General features: G+C 41.6%; 1 protein-coding gene across 29 annotated transcripts in view; it reads right to left on the reverse strand.

The window, feature by feature from the left end:
• Positions 1 to 27,408, reverse strand: part of LOC110489137 (rho guanine nucleotide exchange factor 9) — a 115,985-nt gene that overhangs the window by 47,628 nt on the left and 40,949 nt on the right. Inside the window, exon 1 of one of the 29 annotated variants that reach the window (XM_090198751.1) lies at positions 3,295 to 3,431. The exons of the other annotated variants lie outside the window; for them this stretch is intronic. Coding sequence (XP_090054877.1) covers positions 3,295 to 3,309 — 15 coding nt within the window. The 5' untranslated portion in view covers positions 3,310 to 3,431. Of the gene's footprint in view, positions 1 to 3,294; positions 3,432 to 27,408 lie in introns of those variants that run through there. 29 annotated transcript variants of the gene reach the window in all.

Below are 27,408 nucleotides of genomic sequence, written 5' to 3' on the forward strand. Positions count from 1 at the left end.
TTTTGTGAAGAATCAACAACAAGTGGGACACAATCATGAAGTGGAACGACATTTATTGGATATTTCAAACTTTTTTAACAAATCAAAAACTGAAAAATTGGGCGTGCAAAATTATTCAGCCCCTTTACTTTCAGAGCAGCAAACTCTCTCCAGAAGTTCAGTGAGGATCTCTGAATGATCCAATGTTGACCTAAATGACTAATGATGATAAATACAATCCACCTGTGTGTAATCAAGTCTCCGTATAAATGCACCCGCACTGTGATAGTCTCAGAGGTCCGTTAAAAGCGCAGAGAGCATCATGAAAAACAAGGAACACACCAGGCAGGTCCGAGATACTGTTGTGAAGAAGTTTAAAGCCGGATTTGGATACAAAAAGATTTCCCAAGCTTTAAACATCCCAAGGAGCACTGTGCAAGCGATAATATTGAAATGGAAGGAGTATCAGACCACTGCAAATCTACCAAGACCTGGCCGTCCCTCTAAACTTTCAGCTCATACAAGGAGAAGACTGATCAGAGATGCAGCCAAGAGGCCCATGATCACTCTGGATGAACTGCAGAGATCTACAGCTGAGGTGGGAGACTCTGTCCATAGGACAACAATCAGTCGTATATTGCACAAATCTGGCCTTTATGGAAGAGTGGCAAGAAGAAAGCCATTTCTTAAAGATATCCATAAAAAGTGTTGTTTAAAGTTTGCCACAAGCCACCTGGGAGACACACCAAACATGTGGAAGAAGGTGCTCTGGTCAGAAGAAACCAAAATGGAACTTTTTGGCAACAATGCAAGACGTTATGTTTGGCGTAAAAGCAACACAGTTCATCACCCTGAACACACCATCCCCACTGTCAAACATGGTGGTGGCAGCATCATGGTTTGGGCCTGCTTTTCTTCAGCAGGGACAGGGAAGATGGTTAAAATTGATGGGAAGATGGATGGAGCCAAATACAGGACCATTCTGGAAGAAAACCTGATGGAGTCTGCAAAAGACCTGAGACTGGGACGGAGATTTGTCTTCCAACAAGACAATGATCCAAAACATAAAGCAAAATCTACAATGGAATGGTTCAAAAATAAACATATCCAGGTGTTAGAATGGCCAAGTCAAAGTCCAGACCTGAATCCAATCGAGAATCTGTGGAAAGAACTGAAAACTGCTGTTCACAAATGCTCTCCATCCAACCTCACTGAGCTCGAGCTGTTTTGCAAGGAGGAATGGGAAAAAATTTCAGTCTCTCGATGTGCAAAACTGATAGAGACATACCCCAAGCGACTTACAGCTGTAATCGCAGCAAAAGGTGGCGCTACAAAGTATTAACTTAAGGGGGCTGAATAATTTTGCACACCCAATTTTTAAGTTTTTGATTTGTTAAAAAAGTTTGAAATATCCAATAAATTCCACTTCATGATTGTGTCCCACTTGTTGTTGATTCTTCACAAAAAAATACAGTTTTATATCTTTATGTTTGAATCCTGAAATGTGGCAAAAGGTCGCAAAGTTCAAGGGGGCCGAATACTTTCGCAAGGCACTGTATCTGATAGGTTTGAGTCTGCAGGGCTTTAAATCTGATAGGTTTTAGTCTCCAAGGCTTTATATCTGATAGGTCTGAGTCTGCAGGGCTTTATATCTGATAGGTCTGAGTCTGCAGGGCTTTATATCTGATAGGTCTGAGTCTGCAGGGCTTTATATCTGATAGGTCTGTCTGCAGGGCTTTATATCTGATAGGTCTGAGTTTTGAGACTTCCGGGATGTTAACACATCATCTATAGTCTCTCATTTATTTATTCATTTTAACCTCATTTTTTTTTACCATGTAAGTTGACTGAGAACGCATTCTCACTGACAGCAACGACCTGGGGAATAGTTACAGGGGAGAGGAGGGGTGATGAATGAGCCAATTGGAAGCTGGGGATGATTCGGTGGCTATGATGGCCAGATTGGGAATTTAGCCAGGACTCTCATACCATATAATATTTATAAACCTCACCTTCCATCAGATATGAAGAATGTCTCATAGTAAAGCTAAATGCACAGATTGTATCTGTTTAATAATAATATGAAATACAATTCCTTGTGATTGTGTGTTGTTTAGAATAAAGACAGTTCTATTAATCTCTATTGATTGATACCGGTTTATTGTGTCTGAAATGGATTCACAGGCAGGTGCTGAGGCATAGAGTAATGGTGAGATAGATACATGTTGCATGGTTTAAAATGGGGGAAACCGATGTGTGTGTTGGAGCATTGAGGGACTCCTCTAGCTGGCAGCTATTGGTTGATAATGTCCCGTAGGAAAGTTTATGTTGTGCATCATTAAAACATCTTGGACCACTATAACACACGTAGAAATCCTTCCAAACGCACCACCAGTAAATCACTATAAAAATCCCTTGTAGTTGCGAGATAAGGATGAATCATTGTTGCTGAATATAATACAACATTATTACAGCCCGTCAAAGCATCCCAAATAATAGCTACACATCTGAAATACCGTTAGAAAAACAGTATAATAATTGATTACAGGACTAAACCAAAGCGCACATTTCAGTGCTGTTGCTCACAGAGATACATTGTACAACATGGAGGAGAGAAGAGGAGAGCGGGCATGCATGGGGGATAAAACACGGCCTTCAGAGGAAATATGGTGACTTCTCTACAATCACCAGAGAAACATTACAGAGCTTTACCCGCACAACCACGACCACCAAAACACCATCAGCTACACACGGCCAGAGGATGAGACAACGGGAAGATTCATGGGATATACTGGAAATAAATACACATATATTGATTGTACCAACGTCATTCATTTCACTGTGTGGCCATGTTGAAAATGCGATGTGTGTCCCGCTCTCAACGAACGACTGAACGCGCGCTTGCTCCCTCTCTCTCAAACGGTTGTGTGTTCAAGCGCCGGTCCAGTTAACGCGTATCGAGGATGAACATTAACAGAACGTTCACCAGCACCAGAACCGCGATCACCGTGAACACAACAAATGTCTGGACATCCAAGGCCATGGTGCAACGCTGTAAGGCGTGAGGGATGCGGCTGCTGCCGTGTCTGTGTGCTCCTTGTCGGGATGACGGGAGGCGCTCGCTGCTGCTCTGCTCTGGTCTCGACCGGGACTGTTTGAATTTAACGGTCCAGACAGCATCCACCATTTGGCTACAGATTGAAAAGAAAAAGACAGGGGGAAAAACGGTCTCCCAGGCTACGCTTATTGTCTTCACCCTACACGCGCTATTGCAGCTCATAAAAGGCTTGCGAACAGATGCATCATCTTCCTCACCATCATCATCCTCATCACCGTCCGTCAGCACCGATTATTCTCCTCGGGTCAACACTCGCAGGTGTTCGCTGTTTCTCCCCCTGAACCGACACGGTCAGGATTCAAGCCAGCTGACACTCAACAACACACACAATTATTGTCTGTCTTTCTGTCTGTCTGCGGCCTACGCGCGGGCTGCTGAGCCTTCTGCTTGTCTTGGACCGGAAAGATGGAACAAAGAGAGAGCTGGCTGTGAAGCAGCGAGAGCTCGAGAGGCGGTCCTGCCAGAATACTGATCAGCGCTCAGCTACGAGGCTAACAGGATCACCTATCACGGAAGAAAGGAGGGGGGATAATGCCCGACACACAAAAACAATATTTACCTCTGAGTGAGGACAAACCAAACCACAACCCTATTCAACCAAAAACCATACCACAAACCACATCCTGTCAACCTCATCTCCTAAACATATTTGTATAATATCACCTTGCTCTATGAATCAATCCCAACCTTTATTATCCTCAACCTGTGATGAAGGACAATTCATGTTAGATTTAATTAAAGGTGTAATTTCCCCCTGAAATTACCATTGGAACCTGTCAGCATTTTCCTGCCACATTCTTACAGTAGACCTAATCAATCTGACTCTATGCCCGAGGGTCTAGGTGATCTAACTGACAGTAGAATTTACACCAGTCATTATCTTCTCACATTGTAGACCTATGAGACTGTAAACAATGGAGAATGGCAAACCCATCTATAACACCATAGACTGTGTGAGAACAGCAAACACAGTTCTATAACACCATAGACTGTATGAGCATAGCAAACCCATCTATAACACCATAGACTGTGAGAATAGAAAACCCATCTATAACACCATAGACTGTGTGAGAATAGCAAACACAGTTCTTTAACACCATAGACTGTGTGAGCATAGCAAACCCATCTATAACACCATAGACTGTGTGAGAATAGAAAACCCATCTATAACACCATAGACTGTGTGAGAATAGCAAACACAGTTCTATAACACCATAGACTGTGTGAGCATAGCAAACCCATCTATAACACCATAGACTGTGTGAGAATAGAAAACCCATCTATAACACCATAGACTGTGTGAGAATAGAAAACCCATCTATAACACCATAGACTGTGTGAGAATAGCAAACACAGTTCTATAACACCATAGACTGTGTGAGCATAGCAAACCCATCTATAACACCATAGACTGTGTGAGAATAGAAAACCCATCTATAACACCATAGACTGTGTGAGAATAGAAAACCCATCTATAACACCATAGACTGTGTGAGAATAGCAAACACAGTTCTATAACACCATAGACTGTGTGAGCATAGCAAACCCATCTATAACACCATAGACTGTGTGAGAATAGAAAACCCATCTATAACACCATAGACTGTGTGAGAATAGAAAACAACTCTATAGCACCATAGACTGTGTGAGAATAGCAAACACAGTTCTATAACACCATAGACTGTGTGAGAATAGAAAACAACTCTATAGCACCATAGACTGTGTGAGAATAGCAAACACAGTTCTATAACACCATAGACTGTGTGAGAATAGAAAACAACTCTATAGCACCATAGACTGTGTGAGAATAGCAAACACAGTTCTATAACACCATAGACTGTGTGAGAATAGCAAACACAGTTACAGTATATCATAGAAAGAGAAATTGGCTCAGTTCAAATGTTTGTAGTAACAAAAAGTATTTGGGTGCCTGGTTCAAAAGACAAACACTTGAAGAAAGTTATATATTTTTTGCTTTCTTGAGTCAGGCAGCTCCAAAATGCAGGTGTTTCAGCCCAGCTCAGTGCTTTCTGTGGTGGTGGGGCAGCCAGCGGAAAATGCAGAGTGTAGTGGTTGGTAATATTCTCTAGTTTCGCTGTGATTGGCTCACTGTTCTGTCACTCATGGGGACACAACTCAATGCAAAATCTACAGGGAGAGCTCGATAATTCAAGCCCCTTGGGTGCTGCCATAGAGTTACATTAGAAGTGCCCATTCAAGAAGGCTCAAGGTAATTGGCCACAGATAAAATGAGGACAAATCACATTATATCTACCGTAGCTTTGATTGGACTGATCATGTCAACATCATACTTTCAAAATCTTAGCTAGCAAGCAGTCATCATGAATCACTTTGACAATCTACTGGCAAATCGTATTTAATCCTTGTCATATGAAAGATCAATTATAGATAAAACGTATCCGTGCTCATCGGCCATTGGACATAAACATTACACAACAAATTAGAAATCGCAAATTCAACAATGAGTGGTTTTGTTAGGAATCAGTGGCTTACTGCAAGCGTTGCAAAAACAATCACTAGCCTGCTTTTCAGTGGAGAGTTTGTGTGGTCCAAGTCTGGGTTTAAGGGTCTCTTTTCCAAGCTTAAAAGGATAAACACTCAACACCGTGGGCCAGACAAGGTTGAATACATTGGCCATGCTGTCAATCCAGCATGACTTCTGGATCAAAACAACTGGAAACTCGGAACTGGGAAATCTCAGACTTCAGTGAGTTCATGTGCCTCACCCTAAAAATTTGGTCCCTTTCCCCCTCATAACTTAGCCTACTTATCGACTTGGTAGTGCACATGTAGCCTATAGCCTGTTTTAGAGAAAATTAATCATTGAATATTGTAAGAGCTTTCATTGTCTGGTTATATCCCCCATTTATTTATCCTATGTTTCTGACTTGGTGTACAGGGAGAATAATGTAAGAACAGCCCATCTTCTGAATTCTGTTATGGTACATTTCAAAAGTGCAAATTATATATTGACTACGTCCGTCCTAGCTCGTAAATTAATGTCTTAATCAAAATTACGGATTGCCTCATATCCACTCATTGTTCCCTGATGTCATAGTTTGTACATTTCAATTGTCAGTAGAAACCACATTTGTTTAAGCAAGTCAGGTATATAAGCTATGTTTTTAAAATGGCACTAAATGAGGCTGAATGAACTGTTTTGCTGCCAGACAAGGCTCCACTGATAGCCAGGTGTAGCAGTGGTAAGGATTCACTCCATGGTGCTGAAAAGAAAGCTCTGCTGTTGGGACAGCTTTATGTAGGCCTTAACAGTTTGTGGGCCCCGTTTGTCACCGTTATAATGCAATTCATGTCTTGTTTAGTGTCGTGTTGTGTGAAGGCTTTACTGGCATACATATTTCATTTTGTTATTTTTTTTGCCCAAACAAGATTTACATGCTAAAATTGTTGAACACCATAGATAGATTTTATAACGAATGGCAAACACAGCCCTATTACACCATTGTCACGACTTCTACCGAAGTCGAAGCCTCTCCTTGTTCGGGCGGTGCTCGGCGGTCGACGTCACCAGTCTTCTAGCCATCATTGGTCCATTTTGAATTTTCCATTGGTTTTGTCTTGTCTTCCTACACACCTGGTTTCAATCCCATTCATTACCTGTTGTGTATTTAACCCTCTGTTTTCCCTCATGTCTTTGTCAGAGATTGTTTTATGTTCAGTATTCGTGGTTTGTATTTTGGTGCGCGACGGGTCCTCGTATCCACTTTGTCTCATTGTATTTCATGGTTTTGGAGTTATGTGTTTTAAGATATTAAACTACTCCATTTAACCAAGTTTTGATTCTCCTGCGCCTGACTTCCCTGCCACCTATACACACAACTATGACAACCATAAATAGATTCTATAAAGAATGGCAAACACAGCCCCATAACACCATAGATATTGTATTGAAGACCACACCTCTGCAGATGGACTCTAGTCTATTGGTAAACATTCTGCCAGGTCCTCTAGTCTATTGGTAAACATTCTGCCAGTTCCTCTAGTCTATTGATAAACATGTTGCCAGGTCCTCTAGTCTATTGGTAAACATTCTGCCAGGTCCTCTAGTCTATTGGTAAACATTCTGCCAGGTCCTCTAGTCTATTGGTAAACATTCTGCCAGTTCCTCTAGTCTATTGATAAACATGTTGCCAGGTCCTCTAGTCTATTGGTAAACATTCTGCCAGGTCCTCTAGTCTATTGGTAAACATTCTGCCAGGTCCTCTAGTCTATTGGTAAACATTCTGCCAGATCCTCTAGTCTATTGATAAACATGTTGCCAGGTCCTCTAGTCTATTGGTAAACATGCTGCCAGATCCTCTAGTCTATTGGTAAACATGCTGCCATTTCCTGTTCCTCTAGTCTATTGGTAAACATGCTGCCATTTCCTGTTCCTCTAGTCTATTGGTAAACATGCTGCCAGTTCCTGTTCCTCTAGTCTATTGGTAAACATGCTGCCAGTTCCTGTTCCTCTAGTCTATTGGTAAACATGCTGCCAGATCCTCTAGTCTATTGGTAAACATGCTGCCATTTCCTGTTCCTCTAGTCTATTGGTAAACATGCGGCCAGGTCCTCTAGTCTATTGGTAAACATGCTGCCATTTTCTGTTCCTCTAGTCTATTGGTAAACATGCTGCCAGTTCCTGTTCCTCTAGTCTATTGGTAAACATGCTGCCAGTTCCTGTTCCTCTAGTCTATTGGTAAACATGCTGCCAGATCCTCTAGTCTATTGGTAAACATGCTGCCATTTCCTGTTCCTCTAGTCTATTGGTAAACATGCGGCCAGGTCCTCTAGTCTATTGGTAAACATGCTGCCATTTCCTGTTCCTCTAGTCTATTGCTTAACATGTATTATGACGCCAGTTCCTCTGGTCTGTACACCTGTTTGATGCTATTCATGCTTTCAGTTGGTATGCCATGTGTTCCCTTTGTTCTAGTTAATATTTGGTAGTTTTCTAAGTTTATTACATAACACCGTTAAGCCCATTTCCCTCCTGTTTATTCACCCGGCACTGCTTGTTCATTTAGGCACTTTTATGTTGATTTACCCCTGACATGCATGTCCCTCCTAGACCAACACGTCATTCCTAACCCTACCTACAAGCCAAAACAAATACATGGAGCAAAACCACCCCCATCTGTTTGCCTTTGCTGTGTGTGAAATAAATTGCTCCTCATTGCATTCTGACCGACGCCCCATGGTGGCAGCCACTGTCCTGAACCGAACTTCCAGTCCACCCTAGTCCTTTGTTTTAGATAGATTCTATAAATAATGGTAAACAGATCTATACCATATACATGTTCTATAAAGATTAGTAAACAGTCATATTACACTATAGATTCTTTAACCCAATGAACCACACCGTAAAGCCAGCACGTTGTTGTTTAAAAAAAACTTCTAACCCCTTTTCAACACTGTGTGTTTGAGCTACAGACTTCTGGGTTGTACCATTGGATTCGTCTAGTTCTTGCATCTGTAGATCTCAACCATTAATCTGCTTTGCTTTAATCTGTGATGCTCACAAGCTACACAAGAGTCGTTAGAAGGGGTTCTTCTACATAGAAGATCATAGGAAATCCCAGGACATAGTGTCTATAATACTGTAAGGGGTTCATCTACATAGAAGATCATAGGAAATCCCAGGACATAGTGTCTATAATACTGTAAGGGGTTCATCTACATAGAAGATCATAGGAAATCCCAGGACATAGTGTCTATAATACTGTAAGGGGTTCATCTACATAGAAGATCATAGGAAATCCCAGGACATAGTGTCTGTAATACTGTAATAAGGTCACATAGTTGCTGTCACAAACTCCAAACAGTTGTCACTGTGTTGCAGCCTTGTTGTCGCAGCCTTGTGGGAAAAACTGAAGGCGAGAGATGCTGCTTTTAAACACGGCAAGGTGACTGGGAACAATTGTATGGTTAAACAGTACAAATACAACCTACACAGATCGATCAAAATGGCGAGACGCAAATATGGGGACAAAGTGGAGGAGCAATTCAGCGGGTCAGACACGAGTTCCTCTATGTGGCAGGGACTTCAAAAACAAAGCCAGCTAGCTGTCGGCCCAGACGGCATCCCTAGCCGCCTGGGCCGATCATGTGCATACCAACTAGCTGTTGTGTCTTGGACATTTTAAATCTCTCTCTAGTTCAGGCCGTTATCCCCACCTGCTTCAAGATGTCCACTACCATCCCGTTCCCAAGAAAGGGAAAGTAAATTAACTGAATGACTACCGACCTGTAGCACTAAATTTCGTCATCATGAAGTGCTTCGAGATGCTAGTCAAAGACCCCATCACCTCCTTCCTCCCTGACACACTCGACCCTCTCCAATTCGCTAACCGCCCTGACATAATGAAGGATGGTGCCATTTCACTGCACACTGCCCTCACCCACCTGGAAAAAAAGGAAGGCATGTGTGAGGATGCTGTTCAGTGACTACAGCTCAGCCTTCAATCCCATCGGACTTCAATACCGTTCTTCACCACAAAGCTCAAGGCCCTGGAACTTAACTCCTCCCTATGAAACTGGGTCCTGGACTTCCTGACAGGCCATCCCCATGGTGACGGTAGACACTATTACCTCCTCCGCACTGATCCTCAACACTAAAGCCCCACAAGGGTGTGTTCTCAGTCCCCTCCTGTACTTCCTGTGTACCCACGACTGCGTGACCTCACCAAGTCCGATCGCCATCATCAAGTTTGCTGATGACACAATCGTAGTAGGCCTGATTACCAACAACGATGAGGCGGCCCTCCCCCAACAGACATTTACCCTGCCCCCAGCCCCAATGGACATTTATCATTGTTACAGTTATACATGTTTTTATTATTTGCATTATTGTTTCATTCACTTTCTCTTTTTGAGAGTTTAAGAATTTCACTGTACCCTGCAATTACATCTGCGACCCTGTGCATGTGACTAATAAACTAATTTGATCTAATCTGACTAGTTGGATATTAATTTCCCAGTCAGCAAACAAATTCAGTACTTACAGCATTGACATAAATTCATTTTTTCCTGAGGTTTTTGCTTTGCCAGACCTAATTTTATTTATTGACATATGTCAATGAAACTCATGAATGCAACTGTATTTGAAAATAAAATGGTAAAACACTTCATTGTGAGGCTAAATATAAGGGATGCATGAAGAGAAATTAAACGCCGATTTTGGCTGGGGTCTTGGGACTGATAGGGTTAAAGAATGAAAGCCCTATATGCTATAGATGGGATCTGATTGGGTATAGGTGGGATCTGATTGGGTACCAAAGAGATGAAGATTTCCAATATGCGGACGATTTCTTTGCTAGAAATTATATTAAAAAACATGACCGGCGACACCCAGGCTGTTAATTCAACTATACCCCAGGCTGTAATTCAACTATACCCCAGGCTGTTAATTCAACTATACCCCAGGCTGTTAATTCAACTATCACCCAGGCTGTAATTCAACTATACCCCAGGCTGTTAATTCAACTATCACCCAGGCTGTTAATTCAACTATCACCCAGGCTGTTAATTCAACTATCCCCCAGGCTGTTAATTCAACTATCACCCAGGCTGTTAATTCAACTATCCCCCAGGCTGTTAATTCAACTATCGCCCAGGCTGTTAATTCAACTATCGCCCAGGCTGTTAATTCAACTATCCCCCAGGCTGTTAATTCAACTATCACCCAGGCTGTTAATTAAACTATCACCCAGGCTGTTAATTCAACTATCACCCAGGCTGTTAATTCAACTATCACCCAGGCTGTTAATTCAACTATCCCCCAGGCTGTTAATTCAACTATCACCCAGGCTGTTAATTCAACTATCCCCCAGGCTGTTAATTCAACTATCACCCAGGCTGTTAATTCAACTATAACCAGGCTGTTAATTCAACTATCACCCAGGCTTTCCAATGGTCTACATCTGGTTTTACTTACTTATTAAAATATCTCCTGTGGTAAAACACAGTACAGTCAAAAGTTTGGACACACCAACTCATTCAAGGGTTTTTCTTTTTTTACATTGGAGAATAATAGTGAAGACATCAAAACTTTGGAATAACACAGAAGGAATCACAAGGTAACCAAAAAAAGCGTTAAACAAATCAAAATATATTTTTGATTTTTCAAAGTAGTCACCCTTTCCTTGATGACAGATTTGCACACTCTTGGCATTCTCTCAACCAGCTTCACACGGAATGCTTTTCCAACAGTCTTGGAGTTCCCACATATGTTGAGCACTTGTTGGCTGCTTTTCCTTCACTCTGTGGTCCAACTCATCCCAAACCATCTCAATTGGGTTGAGGTCAGGTGATTATGGAGGCCAGATCATCTGATGCAGCACTCCATCACTCTCCTTATTGGTCAAATAGCACTTACACAGCATGGAGGTGTGTTTTGGGTCATTGTCCTGTTGAAAAACAAATGATATTCCCACTAAGCGCAAACCAGATGGGATGGTGTACCACTGCAGAATGCTGTGGTAGCCTGCTGGTTAGGTGTGCCTTGAATTCTAAATAAATCACCAACACTGTTACCAGCAAAGCACCCCCACACCATCAAGCCTCCTCCTCCATACTTCACAGTGGGAATCACACATGCGGAGATCATCAGTTCACCTACTCTGCGTCTTACAAATCTCAAATTTGGACTCATCAGACCAAAGGACAGATTTCCAAAGGTCTAATGTCCATTGCTCGTGTTTCTTGGCCCAAGCAAGTCTCTTCTTCTTTTTGGTGTCCTTTAGTAGTGTTTCCTTTACAGCAATTCGACCATGAATGCTTGATTCACGCAGTCTCCTCTGAACAGTTGATGTTGAGATGCGCGTGAACTCTGTGAAGCATTTATTTGGGATGCAATTTCTGAGGCTGGTAACTCTAATGGACTTATCCTCTGCAACAGAGGTAACTGGGTCTTCCTTTCCTGTGGAGGTCCTCATGAGAGCCAGTTTCATCATAGCGCTTGATGGTTTTTGCAACTGCACTTGAAGAAAGTTCTTGAAATGTTGTGGATTGATTGACCTTCAAGTCTTAAAATAATGATGGACTGTCGTTTCTCTTTTTTTATTTGAGCCGTTCTTGCCATAATATGGACTTGGTCTTTTACCAAATAGGGTTATCTTCTGTATACCACCCCTAACTTGTCACAACACAACTGATTGGCTCAAACATTCAAAAATTCCACAAATTAACTTTTAACAAGGGACACCTGTTAATTGAAATGCATTCCAGGTGACTACCTCATGAAGCATGTGGAGAGAATGCCAAGAGTGTGCAAAACTGTTATCAAGGCATAGGGTGGCTACTTTGAAGAATCTCAAATATAAAATATATTTTGATTTGTTTAACACTTTTGATTCCATATGTACTGTACATGTATAAATACAATGTTGCCCCACTCTATCTTTCTATAAAAAATGATATTGGTAGGTGGAGTGGCCAGCGTCTGTCATGGATAGGTCCTATTCGCCTGCTATACCCTTTTCATATGGTCCCAATATTACTTCCCAGGAAAGCCTTTACCCAGGTAAACAGTGCTATCATATATTTTATCTGGCGAAAGAAAATACATACAGTAAGTTGAGGTACAGCCTACCAGGAAAATACCTACAGTAGGTTCAGGTACAGCCTACCAGGAAAATACCTACAGTAGGTTGAGGTACAGCCTACCAGGAAAATACCTACAAAAGGTTGAGGTACTGCCTACCAGGAAAATACCTACAGTAGGTTCAGGTACAGCCCACCAGGAAAATACCTACAGTAGGTTCAGGTACAGCCTACCAGGAAAATACCTACAGTAGGTTGAGGTACAGCCTACCAGGAAAATACCTACAAAAGGTTGAGGTACTGCCTACCAGGAAAATACCTACAGTAGGTTGAGGTACAGCCTACCAGGAAAATACCTACAGTAGGTTGAGGTACAGCCTACCAGGAAAATAACTACAGTAGGTTGAGGTACAGCTTACCAGGAAAACACCTACAGTAGGTTCAGGTACAGCCTACCAGGAAAATACCTACAGTAGGCTGAGGTACAGCCTACCAGGAAAATACCTACAGTAGGTTGAGGTACAGCCTACCAGGAAAATACCTACAGTAGGTTGAGGTACAGCCTACCAGAAAAAGACCTACAGTAGGTTGAGGTACAGCCTACCAGGAAAATACCTACAGTAGGTTGAAGTACAACCTACCAGGTTAGGGGGTCTAGCAGCCCCTTCTCTTAAATGTTGTCAACTGGCACTGGCATCACAACTGAGATGTATCCTTGAGTGGTGAATCAGCTACTCTTGGGGAAATCCCACTCCATAACCTGTTATACATACCCCAGACAAAGAAAGCCAAACCGACTAAAGACAATTATATGGTGAAGAACATCTCTCTGGAGACAGATCAGGACGTTAGAAGGGCACAATAATGGTTTCTCAGTACTGACCCCTTGCATGAGAAGCCTGATTTCCGACCTGGGATGAACGGAGGCTTCTCTACATGGGAAAAGTAAGGGTATCAACGTTGTGGAAGATATTGTGCAGGATGATACAATTCTAACATTTAATCAGATTGTTAGTACATTTGGCATCTCTAAGAGTGACTTTTTAAAATGATTTCAGTTTCTTAATTTCATACCTGCAAAGTTGAAATTGCATCCACATAGCTTCTCCATCTGTCCTATTATGAACCTCTATTTATACACAACTCAAATCTATCACTCAACACTTTTATAACTGTGCAATTTGAGGAAGATAACGCAGACAACTAAGGTGTTAATGGGGGCTGATAGTCTCCTAATAGAGCTTGAAGACTGGAAAGAAGTGTGCACAACCATCCAATTACTCAGCCTGGGAAATGTAGGCTATGATCCTACCCTATGTAGGCTCTATGTAGGCTCTGATCCTACATTATGTAGGCTATGATCCTACTCTATGTAGGCTATGATCATACTCTATGTAAGCTCTATGTAGGCTCTGATCCTACATTATGTAGGCTATGATCCTACCCTATGTAGGCTCTATGTAGGCTCTGATCCTACATTATGTAGGCTCTGATCCTACATTATGTAGGCTATGATCCTACCCTATGTAGGCTCTATGTAGGCTCTGATCCTACTCTATGCAGGCTATGATCCTACATTATGTAGGCTATGATCCTACCCTATGTAGGCTATGATCCTACTCTATGTAGGCTATGATCCTACATTATGTAGGCTATGATCCTACTCTATGTAGGCTATGATCCTACATTATGTAGGCTATGATCCTACTCTATGTAGGCTATGATCCTACATTCTGTAGGCTCTATGTAGGCTCTGATCCTACATTATGTAGCCTATGATCCTACTCTACGTAGGCTCTATGTAGACTATGATATTACGCTAAATAGGCTATGATCCTACTCTCTGTAGACTATGATCCTACTCTATGTAGACTATGATATTACTCTAAATAGACTATGATCCTACTCTATGTAGACTATGATCCTACTCTATGTAGACTGTGATATTACTCTAAATAGATTATGATCCTACTCTATGTAGACTATGATCCTACTCTATGTAGGCTCTCTCTAGACTATGATATTACTCTAAATAGGCTATGATCCTACTCTACGTAGACTATTATCCTACTCTATGTAGACTATGATCCGACTCTATGTAGGCTCTATGTAGACTATGATATTACTCTAAATAGGCTATGATCCTACTCTATGTAGGCTCTATGTAGACTATGATATTACTCTAAATAGGCTATGCTACTACTCTATGTAGGCTATTTCCACTCTTTAAAAAAAATTGTATTGTTCTCTGTGTTTGTTTGAAGTCTTTATGCATCTATTTGTATATTTTTGTATCTGTAAATTCTGCTGTTTCTGTATGCTATATTGATATATTTAAGCAATAAGGCCTGAGGAGATGTGGTATATGACCAATATACCAAGGCAAAGGGCTGTTCTTAAGCACTGTGTATCCAGGCACGCGGAGTGTGGAGTATACCACAAACCCCTGAGGTGCCTTATTGCTATTATAAACTAGTTACCAACATAATCAGAGCAGTAAAATACATGGTGGTATAAGGTCTGATATACCATGGCTTTCAGCCTATCAGAATTTAGGGCTCGACCCAGCAGTGAAATATATATGATATATTTACGTATTTTTAAGTATTTTTCTTACCCTATAAAAGACACAAGTTAATACAAAATAACAATAATAGAAAATAACAATAATAGAAAATAAAAACAATAACAAATAACAATAATAGAAAATAAAAACAATTACAAATAACAATAATAGAAAATAACAATAATTCAAGGTCAACACAGCCCTATAACACCATAGACTGTAAAACACAGATAACGAATGGAAGTTTGATTATAGGTCGCATCGGCAGCGTGCAAATCCATTATTACATGTAAGCGTGACCCCTGCAGCGCGTTTGACCTCTGTGCCCGAGCCTCATTGTTGGTGGATGAAGAGGGGCACAATATGGTCATGAGTGAATTTATGCAGGAGGGACATCTCTCGCCGTTCCGCTGCAGACTGGCTGTGTGTGTGTGTGTGTGTGTGTGTGTGTGTGTGTGTGTGTGTAATACACACTCACTAGACAGATTTGCTACACAGCTAGGCTACAGATCAAAGAAAATGAGGTAACCAATAAAACCACTGGAATCCACTACATCATAGGCATCATTGGTGTGGCAGGTAGCCTAGTGGTTAGAGGGGTGGTAGGTAGCCTAGTGGTTAGAGGGGTGGCAGATAGCCTAGTGGTTAGAGGGGTGGCAGGTAGCCTAGTGGTTAGAGGGGTGGCAGGTAGCCTAGTGGTTAGAGGGGTGGCAGGTAGCCTAGTGGTTAGAGGGGTGGCAGGTAGCCTAGTGGTTAGAGGGGTGGCAGGTAGCCTAGTGGTTAGAGGGGTGGCAGGTAGCCTAGTGGTTAGAGGGGTGGCAGGTAGCCTAGTGGTTACAGGGGTGGCAGGTAGCCTAGTGGTTAGAGGGGTGGCAGGTAGCCTAGTGGTTAGAGCGTTGGGCCAGTATCTGAAAAGTTGCTGGATTGAACAAAAAACTAGAATTCTCCCCCTGAACAAGGCAGTTCACCCATTGTTCCCTGGTAGGCCGTTATTGTAAATAATAAATATGTTCTTAACTGAATTCCCTAGTTAAATATACAGTGCCTTGCGAAAGTATTCGCCCCCCTTGAACTTTGCGACCTTTTGCCACATTTCAGGCTTCAAACATAAAGATATAAAACTGTATTCTTTTGTGAAGAATCAACAACAAGTGGGACACAATCATAAAGTGGAACGACATTTATTGGATATTTCAAACTTTTTTAACAAATCAAAAACTGAAAAATTGGGCGTGCTAAATTATTCAGCCCCTTTACTTTCAGTGCAGCAAACTCTCTCCAGAAGTTCAGTGAGGATCTCTGAATGATCCAATGTTGACCTAAATGACTAATGATGATAAATACAATCCACCTGTGTGTAATCAAGTCTCCGTATAAATGCACCTGCACTGTGATAGTCTCAGAGGTCCGTTAAAAGCGCAGAGAGCATCATGAAGAACAAGGAACACACTAGGCAGGTCCGAGATACTGTTGTGAAGAAGTTTAAAGCCGGATTTGGATACAAAAAGATTTCCCAAGCTTTAAACATCCCAAGGAGCACTGTGCAAGTGATAATATTGAAGTGGAAGGAGTATCAGACCACTGCAAATCTACCAAGACCTGGCCGTCCCTCTAAACTTTCAGCTCATACAAGGAGAAGACTGATCAGAGATGCAACCAAGAGGCCCATGATCACTCTGGATGAACTGCAGAGATCTACAGCTGAGGTGGGAGACTCTGTCCATAGGACAACAATCAGTCGTATATTGCACAAATCTGGCCTTTATGGAAGAGTGGCAAGAAGAAAGCCATTTCTTAAAGATATCCATAAAAAGTGTTGTTTAAAGTTTGCCACAAGCCACCTGGGAGACACACCAAACATGTGGAAGAAGGTGCTCTGGTCAGATGAAACCAAAATTGAACTTTTTGGCAACAATGCAAAACGTTATGTTTGGCGTAAAAGCAACACAGCTCATCACCCTGAACACACCATACCCACTGTCAAACATGGTAGTGGCAGCATCATGGTTTGGGCCTGCTTTTCTTCAGCAAGGACAGGGAAGATGGTTCAAATTGATGGGAAGATGGATGGAGCCAAATACAGGACCATTCTGGAAGAAAACCTGATGGAGTCTGCAAAAGACCTGAGACTGGGACGGAGATTTGTCTTCCAACAAGACAATGATCCAAAACATAAAGCAAAATCTACAATGGAATGGTTCAAAAATAAACATATCCAGGTGTTAGAATGGCCAAGTCAAAGTCCAGACCTGAATCCAATCGAGAATCTGTGGAAAGAACTGAAAACTGCTGTTCACAAATGCTCTCCATCCAACCTCACTGAGCTCGAGCTGTTTTGCAAGGAGGAATGGGAAAAAATTTCAGTCTCTCGATGTGCAAAACTGATAGAGACATACCCCAAGCGACTTACAGCTGTAATCGCAGCAAAAGGTGGCGCTACAAAGTATTAACTTAAGGGGGCTGAATAATTTTGCACGCCCAATTTTTCAGTTTTTGATTTGTTAAAAAAGTTTGAAATATTCAATAAATGTCGTTCCACTTCATGATTGTGTCCCACTTGTTGTTGATTCTTCACAAAAAAATACAGTTTTATATCTTTATGTTTGAAGCCTGAAATGTGGCAAAAGGTCGCAAAGTTCAAGGGGGCCGAATACTTTCGCAAGGCACTGTATATATTTTTAAATAGGTTTATTAGGGGACATATACTATACAATCAATAAGACACCTTTTACGAGTAGGGTTTTTACATTACATGACTACATGCTGAAGAAAAATCCCTTCCTCAAACACAAACTGCTTTCAGCAGAGCTCACAGAAGCCTCTGACAGCACCAGGGCTGGAATATGCCATCATTTTCTCAAACAGACTTTTTCTCTCTTGTCTCTTCTCTTCCCGTCTGTCTGTCTCATGCGCAGCTGTAGGCTGGGAGCTGTGTGTGTGTGTGTGTGTGTGTGTGTGTGTGTGTGTGTGTGTGTGTGGCTCTGTGGGCACTCTGCTCCCGTCCTGACATTTAGACAACAAAGGTCACATCTGAAAGTCTAAACCTACAGCCAGCCATGCTAATGCTTCATGAATAACAAATATACACACTCACACACACACGCACACGCACTCGCAGTCACACACAAACAGACACACACACACACACACACACACACACACACACACACGCACACACACACACACACACACACATACACACACACACACACATTCACACATTCACAAACTCATGCATATCCAGGCGATGTGAGTTTGTTGAACGGTCTCAGACCTCTCCTCAGAGGGAAGACCCAGTAGAGAGTCCTGGTATATGTAAATACGGGCAAACTTTTCACTACTGTTACGCGTGTGTGTGTGTGTGTGTGTGTGTGTGCGTGCGTGCGTGTGTGAGCTAAGCACAGCGTCAGCATATAAAACTCACTTTTATGACTGTTAAAGCTGCCAGTTTTTATAAAGACGAGGGGGGGGGAGGGGTTGTAGTGTTTAATACAACTAAAGTGAGACTAAATAGTTGACTTTAATGACGTGGTTGTTGGTGCACATACAGTGCACATACAGTATAATTAGTATAATTGTTCAGGCAGTGAGTTCAGTCGGTTCAGCCTATTGCCCTCCCTTCCATCTATTATATTATATTATCAACTGGGTGGTTTGAGTCCTGAATGCTGATTGGCTGACAGCCATGGTATATCAGACCGTATACCACGGGTACGACAAAACTTTTATTTTTCATGCTCTAATTACGTTGGTAACCAGTTTATAATATCAATAAGGCATCTCGGGGGGTTTATGGTATATTGCCAATATACCACTGCTAAGGGCTGTTCTTAGGCAAGACACAACGCGGAGTGCCTAAGAACAGCCATTAGCCATGGTATATTGGTCATATACCACACCTCCTCGGGCCGTATTGCGTAAATATATCAATATATCATACAGAAACAGCATAATTTACAGATAAATAATATAGATGCATAAAGACGTCAAACAGACAGACAACAATACAAATAAAAAAGAGTGGAAATAGCCTACATAGAGTAGGATTATAGTCTACATATAGTAGGATTATAGCCTACATAGAGTAGGATTATAGCCTACATAGAGTAGGATTATAGCCTACATAGAGTAGGATTATAGCCTACATAGAGTAGGATTATAGTCTACATATAGTAGGATTATAGCCTACATAGAGTAGGATTATAGCCTACATGAGAGTAGGATTATAGCCTACATAGAGTAGGATTATAGCCTACATAGAGTAGGATTATAGCCTACATAGAGTAGGATTATAGCCTACATAGAGTAGGATTATAGCCTACATAGAGTAGATTATAGTCTACATAGAGTAGGATTATAGCCTACATAGAGTAGGATTATAGCCTACAGAGAGTAGGATTATAGCCTACATAGAGTAGGATTATAGCCTACATAGAGTAGGATTATAGCCTACATAGAGTAGATTATAGTCTACATAGAGTAGGATTATAGCCTACATAGAGTAGGATTATAGCCTACAGAGAGTAGGATTATAGCCTACATAGAGTAGATTATAGTCTACATAGAGTAGGATTATAGTCTACATAGAGTAGGATTATAGCCTACATAGAGTAGGATTATAGCCTACATAGAGTAGGATTATAGCCTACATAGAGTAGGATTATAGCCTACATAGAGTAGGATTATAGCCTACATAGAGTAGATTATAGTCTACATAGAGTAGGATTATAGCCTATTTAGAGTAGGATCATTGCCTACATAGAGTAGTATTATCCTACATAGAGTAGGATTATAGCCTACATAGAGTAGGATTAAAGCCTACATAGAGTAGGATTATAGCCTACATAGAGTAGGATTATAGCCTATTTAGAGTAGGATCATAGCCTACATAGAGTAGGATTATAGCCTACATAGAGTAGGATTATAGCCTACATAGAGTAGGATTATAGCTTACATAGAGTAGGATTATAGCCTACTTAGAGTAGGATTATAGCCTACATAGAGTAGGATTATAGCCTACATAGAGTAGGATTATAGCCTATTTAGAGTAGGATCATAGCCTACATAGAGTAGGAGTATAGCCTACATAGAGTAGGATTATAGCCTACATAGAGTAGGATTATAGCCTACTTAGAGTAGGATTATAGCCTACATAGAGTAGGATTATAGCCTACATAGAGTAGGATTATAGCCTACATAGAGTAGATTATAGCCTACATAGAGTAGGATTATAGCCTATTTAGAGTAGGATCATAGCCTACATAGAGTAGGATTATAGCCTACATAGAGTAGGATTATAGCCTACATAGAGTAGGATTATAGCTTACATAGAGTAGGATTATAGCCTACTTAGAGTAGGATTATAGCCTACATAGAGTAGGATTATAGCCTACATAGAGTAGGATTATAGCCTATTTAGAGTAGGATCATAGCCTACATAGAGTAGGAGTATAGCCTACATAGAGTAGGATTATAGCCTACATAGAGTAGGATTATAGCCTACTTAGAGTAGGATTATAGCCTACATAGAGTAGGATTATAGCCTACATAGAGTAGGATTATAGCCTACATAGAGTAGATTATAGCCTACATAGAGTAGGATTATAGCCTACATAGAGTAGGATTATAGCCTACATAGAGTAGGATTATAGCCTACATAGAGTAGGATTATAGCCTATATAGATTAGGATTATAGCCTACATAGAGTAGGATTATAGCCTACATAGAGTAGGATTATAGCCTACATAGAGTAGGATTATAGCCTATATATGGTAGGATCATAGCCTACATAGAGTAGGATTATAGCCTATATATGGTAGGATCATAGTCTACATAGAGTAGGATAATAGCCCATATATGGTAGGATCATAGCCTACATAGAGGAGGATCATAGCCAACATAGGGTACGATCAGAGCCAACATAGGGTAGGATCATAGCCTAAATAGACCCTACAGAGGGTAGGATTAGGGTTGCACATTTTGGGGAATATTCAGAGGTGGAAACATTCCGTTGGAATTAACGGGAATATATGGGAATTAACGGGAATATATGGGAATTAACGGAAATATATGCAAATTAATATTAATACCATTTAAATGTAGATGTTTTCTGCCTTGGATATATTTACCATATCATATGGAGACAGAAACATAAACCTTTAACCTCATCATAAGTAGATATAATTGAAAATGATTAAATCCTTCCAATAGAAATAAAAAAAAAGTAGTTAGTTACGAATTGAACTTCAATTAAATGAGTTTGACTCTTCAGATGGGATGATTTTCAACAAAAGAAAGGGAATTTTGAAAGATCCCCAATGATCCATCGCTTCTCCCAAAAATGTTTTCAACATACATCTGTAAAATTATAGTCTAGAAACTAAAGCTTTGGTTGTCTTCCTCTCAGGCTTCCATGTCTTCTCCCTGGACCTCCTCAATGTCCACCTCTTGAACATCAGACTCTGAGGCCTCATCTTCACTGTCACTTTCCAACCTTGTTGAGGATGGCTCGCTGTCGGGCACAAAAAGCCTCAGATTTGCACGGATGGCCAACCCTTGTACTGGTCAGCCTGTTGCGTGCTTTGGTGTGCTTGTTCCCAAACAAGAACCAGTTGCGCTCTGAGGCAGCGGATGGTGGGATTTAGAGGATGATGGAGGCAACAGGGGAAAGAAGTCCCTTCCACCAGTTGACAGGGTGCTCCTGCTAGCATACATGGAGTCCAACATGTACGCTGCGGCGTGTATGGGCTTCAGGTAGAAGTCTTCACGCTTTTTGATGTATTTCAGAACTGCAGTTTCCTCTGCTTGGAGCAACAGTGAAGTGGGCAGGGCAGTACGGATTTCTTCTCTTACATCTGCAAGCAGAGTCTAATCATCAGACAGGATGGCATTGTCTCCCTCAATCCGTGCAATGGCTACTGCTATAGGTTTCAGGAGTTTCTGGCTGCTTACCATTCTCTCCCAAAATACATCATCCAGGAGGATCCTCTTGATGGGGCTGTCCATATCGGTAGACTGTGATATGGCCATTTCTTGGAGAGACTCCTTCCCCTCCAGGAGACTGTCAAACATGATGACAACACCACCCCAATGGGTGTTGCTGGGCAGCTTCAATGTGGTGCTCTTATTCTTCTCACTTTACTTGGTGAGGGAGATTGCTGATATGACTTGATGACCCTTCACATGCCTAACCATTTCCTTGGCTCTCTTGTAGAGTGTATCCATTGTTTTCAGTGCCATGATGTCCTTGAGGAGCAAATGCATTGCATGAGCAGCACAGCCAATGGGTGTGATGTGAGGGCAGGACTCCTCAACTTTAGACCAGGCAGCCATCATGTTCACAGCATTGTCTGTCACCAGTGCAAATTCCTTCTGTGGTCCAAGGTCATGATAACAGCCTTCAGCTCATCTGCAAGTAGAGACCGGTGTGTCTGTTGTCCCTTGTGTCTGTGCTCTTGTAGAATACTGGTTGAGGGGTGGAGATGATGTAGTTAATTATTCCTTGCCCACAAACATTCGACCATCTGTCAGAGATGGTTGCAGTATAGTCTGTTTTCTCTATGATTTTCTTGACCTTCACTTGAGCTCTGTTGAACTCTGCATCCAGCAAATTAGTAGATAAAGCATGTCTGGTTGGAGGGGTGTATGCTGGCTGAAGAACACTCAGAAATCTCTTTCAATACACATTGCCTGTGAGCATCAGAGGTGAACCAGTTGCATACACAGCTCGAGCAAGACATTCATTAGCATTTCTCTGACTACGTTCCAAAACTTACCAGAAAGCATGTAGTCCTTGGCTCAGACAGTGTAGTAGTGTGGGCTCAATAGCATCTCATTAGTGTGCAAGATCTTCAGAATCAGCTGTACATGTGATGGAAGAGTGCACTGTGCATGCAGAGGGTTGCAATTCCATTGAATTGGAGATAGTTTAACAAAAAAATGCCACAAGACCTAGAATTGCCTTATGTTTATCCCACAAAAAAAGGTTCACTGTTATAAGCTAACTTTTTTGATGATCTTAAGTCAAATTCCCCAAATTCCAGGGCTTAACTGCCCCTGGAAAATTTCTGGAAATTTACCAGAAAGTTTCTGACCCTTTGCAACCTTAGGTAGGATCATAGCCCATATAGAGTAGGATCATAGCCCACATAGAGTAGGATCATAGCCTACATAATGTAGGATCATAGCCTGCATAGAGTAGGATCATAGCCTACATAGAGTAGGATCATAGCCTACATAGAGTAGGATCATAGCCTACATAGAGTATGATCATAGCCTACATAGAGTATGATCATAGCCTACATAATGTAGGGTCATAGCCTACATAATCTAGAATCACAGCCTACATAATGTAGGATCAGAGCCTACATAGAGCCTACATAGAGTAGGATCATAGCCTACATAGAGCCTACATAGGGTAGGATCATAGCCTACATAGAGTATGATCATAGCCTACATAATGTAGGATCATAGCCTACATAGAGCCTACATAGGGTAGGATCATAGCCTACATAGAGTAGGATCATAGTCTACATAATGTAGGATCATAGCCTACATAGAGCCTACATAGGGTAGGATCATAGCCTACATAGAGTATGATCATAGCCTACATAATGTAGGATCATAGCCTACATAGAGCCTACATAGGGTAGGATCATAGCCTAGTTGGAAGCTAGGAAATGGGATGGTTGTGCACACTTCTTTCCAGTCTTCAAGCTCTATTAGGAGACTATCAGCCCCCATTAACACCTTAGTTGTCTGCGTTATCTTCCTCAAATTGCACAGTTATAAAAGTGTTGAGTGATAGATTTGAGCTGCGTATAAATAGAGGTTCATAATAGGACAGCTGGAGAAGCCATGTGGATGCAATTTCAACTTTGCAGGTATGAAATTAAGAAACTGAAATCATTTTTAAAAGTCACTCTTAGAGATGCCAAATGTACTAACAATCTGATCAAATGTTAGAATTTTATCAAGCTGCACAATATCTTCCACAACATTGATACCCTGACTTTTTCCCAAGCCTTGCGTCATGCCTAAGAACAGCCCTTAGCCGTGGTATATTGGCCATATACCAGACCCCCTCAAGATGTATTGCTTAATTATATCATACAGTGCCTTTGGAAAGTATTCAGTCCCCTTTTTCCACATGTTGTTACGTTACAGCCTTATTCTAAAATTGATTAAATTCATGTTTTTCCTCATCAATCCACACACAATTCCCCATAATGACATCACAATACCCCATAATGACATCACAATACCCCATAATGACAAAAGTGAAAACAGGTTTTTAGAACGTTTTGTAAATGTATTAAAAACAGGAAACTGAAATTCCTTAAGTACATACGTATTCAGACCCTTTGCTATGACGTTTAAAATTGAGCTCAGGTGCATCCTGTTTCCATTGATCATCCTTCAGATGTTTCTACAACTTGATTGGCGTCTCACTTGTGGTAAATTCAATTGATTGGACATAATTTGGACAAGCACACACTTGTCTATATAAGGTTGACAGTGCATGGCAGGGCAAAAATCAAGCCATGAGGTCGAAGGAATTGTCTGTAGTGCTCCGAGACAGGATTGTGTCGAGGCACAGTTCTGGGGAAGGGTACCAAAACATTTCTGTAGCATTGAAGGACCTCAAGGACACAGTGGTCTCAATTTTCTTAAATGGAAGAAGTTTGGAACCATCAAGACTCTTCCTAGAGCTGGCCTCCCAGCCAAACTGGCCTTTAAGGTAGAGTGGCCAGATGGAAGCCACTCCTCAGTAAAAGACACATGACAGCCCGCTCGGAGTTTGCCAAAAGGCACCTAAAGACTCTCAGACCATGAGAAACAAGATTCTCTTGCCTGATGAAATCAAGATTGAACTCGTTGGCCTGATGCCAGAATCACATCTGGTGGAAACCTGCCACCATCCCTACTGTGAAGCATGGTGGTGGCAGCATCATAGTGTGGGGATGTTTTTCAGCAGCAGGGACTGGGAGTCTAGTCAGTATCGAGGGAAAGATGAACAGAGCAAAGTACAGAGATATCCTTGATGAAAACCTGCTCCAGAGTGCTCAGAACCTCAGACTGGGGCGAAGGTTCACCTTCCAACAGGACAACGATCCTAAGCACACAGCCAAGACAACGCAGCAGTGGCTTTGGGACAAGTTTCTGAATGTCCTTAAGTGGCTCAGCCAGAGACCGGACTTGAACCCGATCGAACATCTCTGGAGAGCCCTGAAAATAGCTGTGCAGCGACACTCCCCATCCAACCTGACAGAGCTTGAGAGGATCTGCAGAGAGGAATGGAACAAACTCCACAAATACAGGTGTGCCAAGCTTATAGTGTCATACCCAAGACGACTCAAGGCTGTAATCGCTACCGAAGGTGCTTCAACAAAGTACTGAGTTAAGGGTGTGAATACTTGTTATAAATTTGCAAAAATGTCAACCCATTTTTATGAGGTATTGTATGTAGATTGATGAGGGGAAAAAACGATGTAATGCTTTTTTAGATTAAGGCTTTAAGGTAACAAAATGTGGAAAAAGTCAAGGGGTCTGAATACATTCCGAATGCACTGTATATGATAGAATGACACTCATAGAAGAAAAGGAGTCCCAAAGAACCTTCAGGGGTTCAAAAGATTGTCACTGTGTTCGAATCTCTTCGGGTCAAAAAGAGGAACCCCTCTGAAAAGGTTCTTTGAGGAATCTGTGTTACATGACGTAAAGCTTCACAGATTATCGTTGGGCATTGCTAAGGCGGTCAAGTTCATATCGATTTTTTCCTTTCGTGTGTGTCATGCCACTGCTAGCCAGATAAGCCAGGATGTTAGCTCATTAGGCCTGATGGTGTAGCTCACATGTTATCTTTCAAGGGAAATATATTCTGTTTGTGTTGTCTGTTTATGCATATAACCGTGTTAATGGCCCTATGGCACAAATACATCTTGATTAGATAAGTATTCAATCCCCTGAGTCAATACATGTTAGAATCTCCTTTTGGCAAGCCCAAATCACCAGGCTTGTTTACAGCAGTATCTCAGCAGATGACATCATGACCTTTTGTTACAGCTGTGGATGTGATCGGGTGTCAGCCCTACGTATTCATCCCAAACGGTACCCTATTCCCTACACAGTGTACTACTTTTGACCAGAGCCTTATGGGTCCTGATCAAAAGTAATGCACTATATAGGGAATAAGGTGCCATTTGGGACACACTTTAAGAATTTCCTCTCCTGCCCTGGCCTGAGGCCATTCTCTACTCCAGTTTAGAGCTACAACTCTCTGTAGGAGACACGCACATGTTTGCTGTAGCCTGTTAGTAAATTATTCCATTTATTCTGCTGTAGCCTGTTAGTAAATGATTCCATTTATTCTGCTGTAGCCTGTTAGTAAATGATTCCATTTATTCTGCTGTAGCCTGTTAGTAAATGATTCCATTTATTCTGCTGTAGCCTGTTAGTAAATTATTCCATTTATTCTGCTGTAGCCTGTTAGTAAATGATTCCATTTATTCTGCTGTAGCCTGTTAGTAAATGATTCCATTTATTCTGCTGTAGCCTGTTAGTAAATTATTCTATTTGTGGCTCATGATGTGGTAATGGAAGGAGAAAGACCAGGCACCCCACCCTTCCCATTTCCCTTATGACCAGACTGTCCCCATGACAACCACAACTCCCCCTCCATCCCCCACGCAGACCTGCACCCTCCAGACCTCAGAGAAACACTACACAGACACGCAAGCACGCGCACACACACACACACACACACACACACACACACACACACACACACACACACACACACACACACTCATTTAAGATGTAGCAATATCAAATCAGTGTAGTCAGAGGGTCAGAGAGAGATGACAGAGAGAGAGATGACAGAGAGAGATGAGAAAGAGAGGGAGATGACCGAGAGAGAGAGAGAGAGAGAGAGACAGAGAGATATGACAGAGAGAGAGAGATGACAGATAGAGAGAGAAAGAGAGAGAATGACAGAGAGAGAGAGAGAGATAGAGAGAGATAGAGAGAGAGAGAGAGAGAGAGAGATAGAGAGAGAGAGATAGAGAGAGAGAGAGAGAGAGAGAGAGAGAGAGAGAGAGAGAGAGAGAGAGAGAGAGTAACCTTGGGAAAATCCTCTGCATTATCATTAACAGCAGACTCGTACATTTCCTCAATGAAAACA

Source organism: Oncorhynchus mykiss, chromosome 14, assembly GCF_057628025.1.
Source record: "Oncorhynchus mykiss isolate SJ-2025 chromosome 14, ASM5762802v1, whole genome shotgun sequence".
Lineage (NCBI taxonomy): Eukaryota > Metazoa > Chordata > Actinopteri > Salmoniformes > Salmonidae > Oncorhynchus > Oncorhynchus mykiss.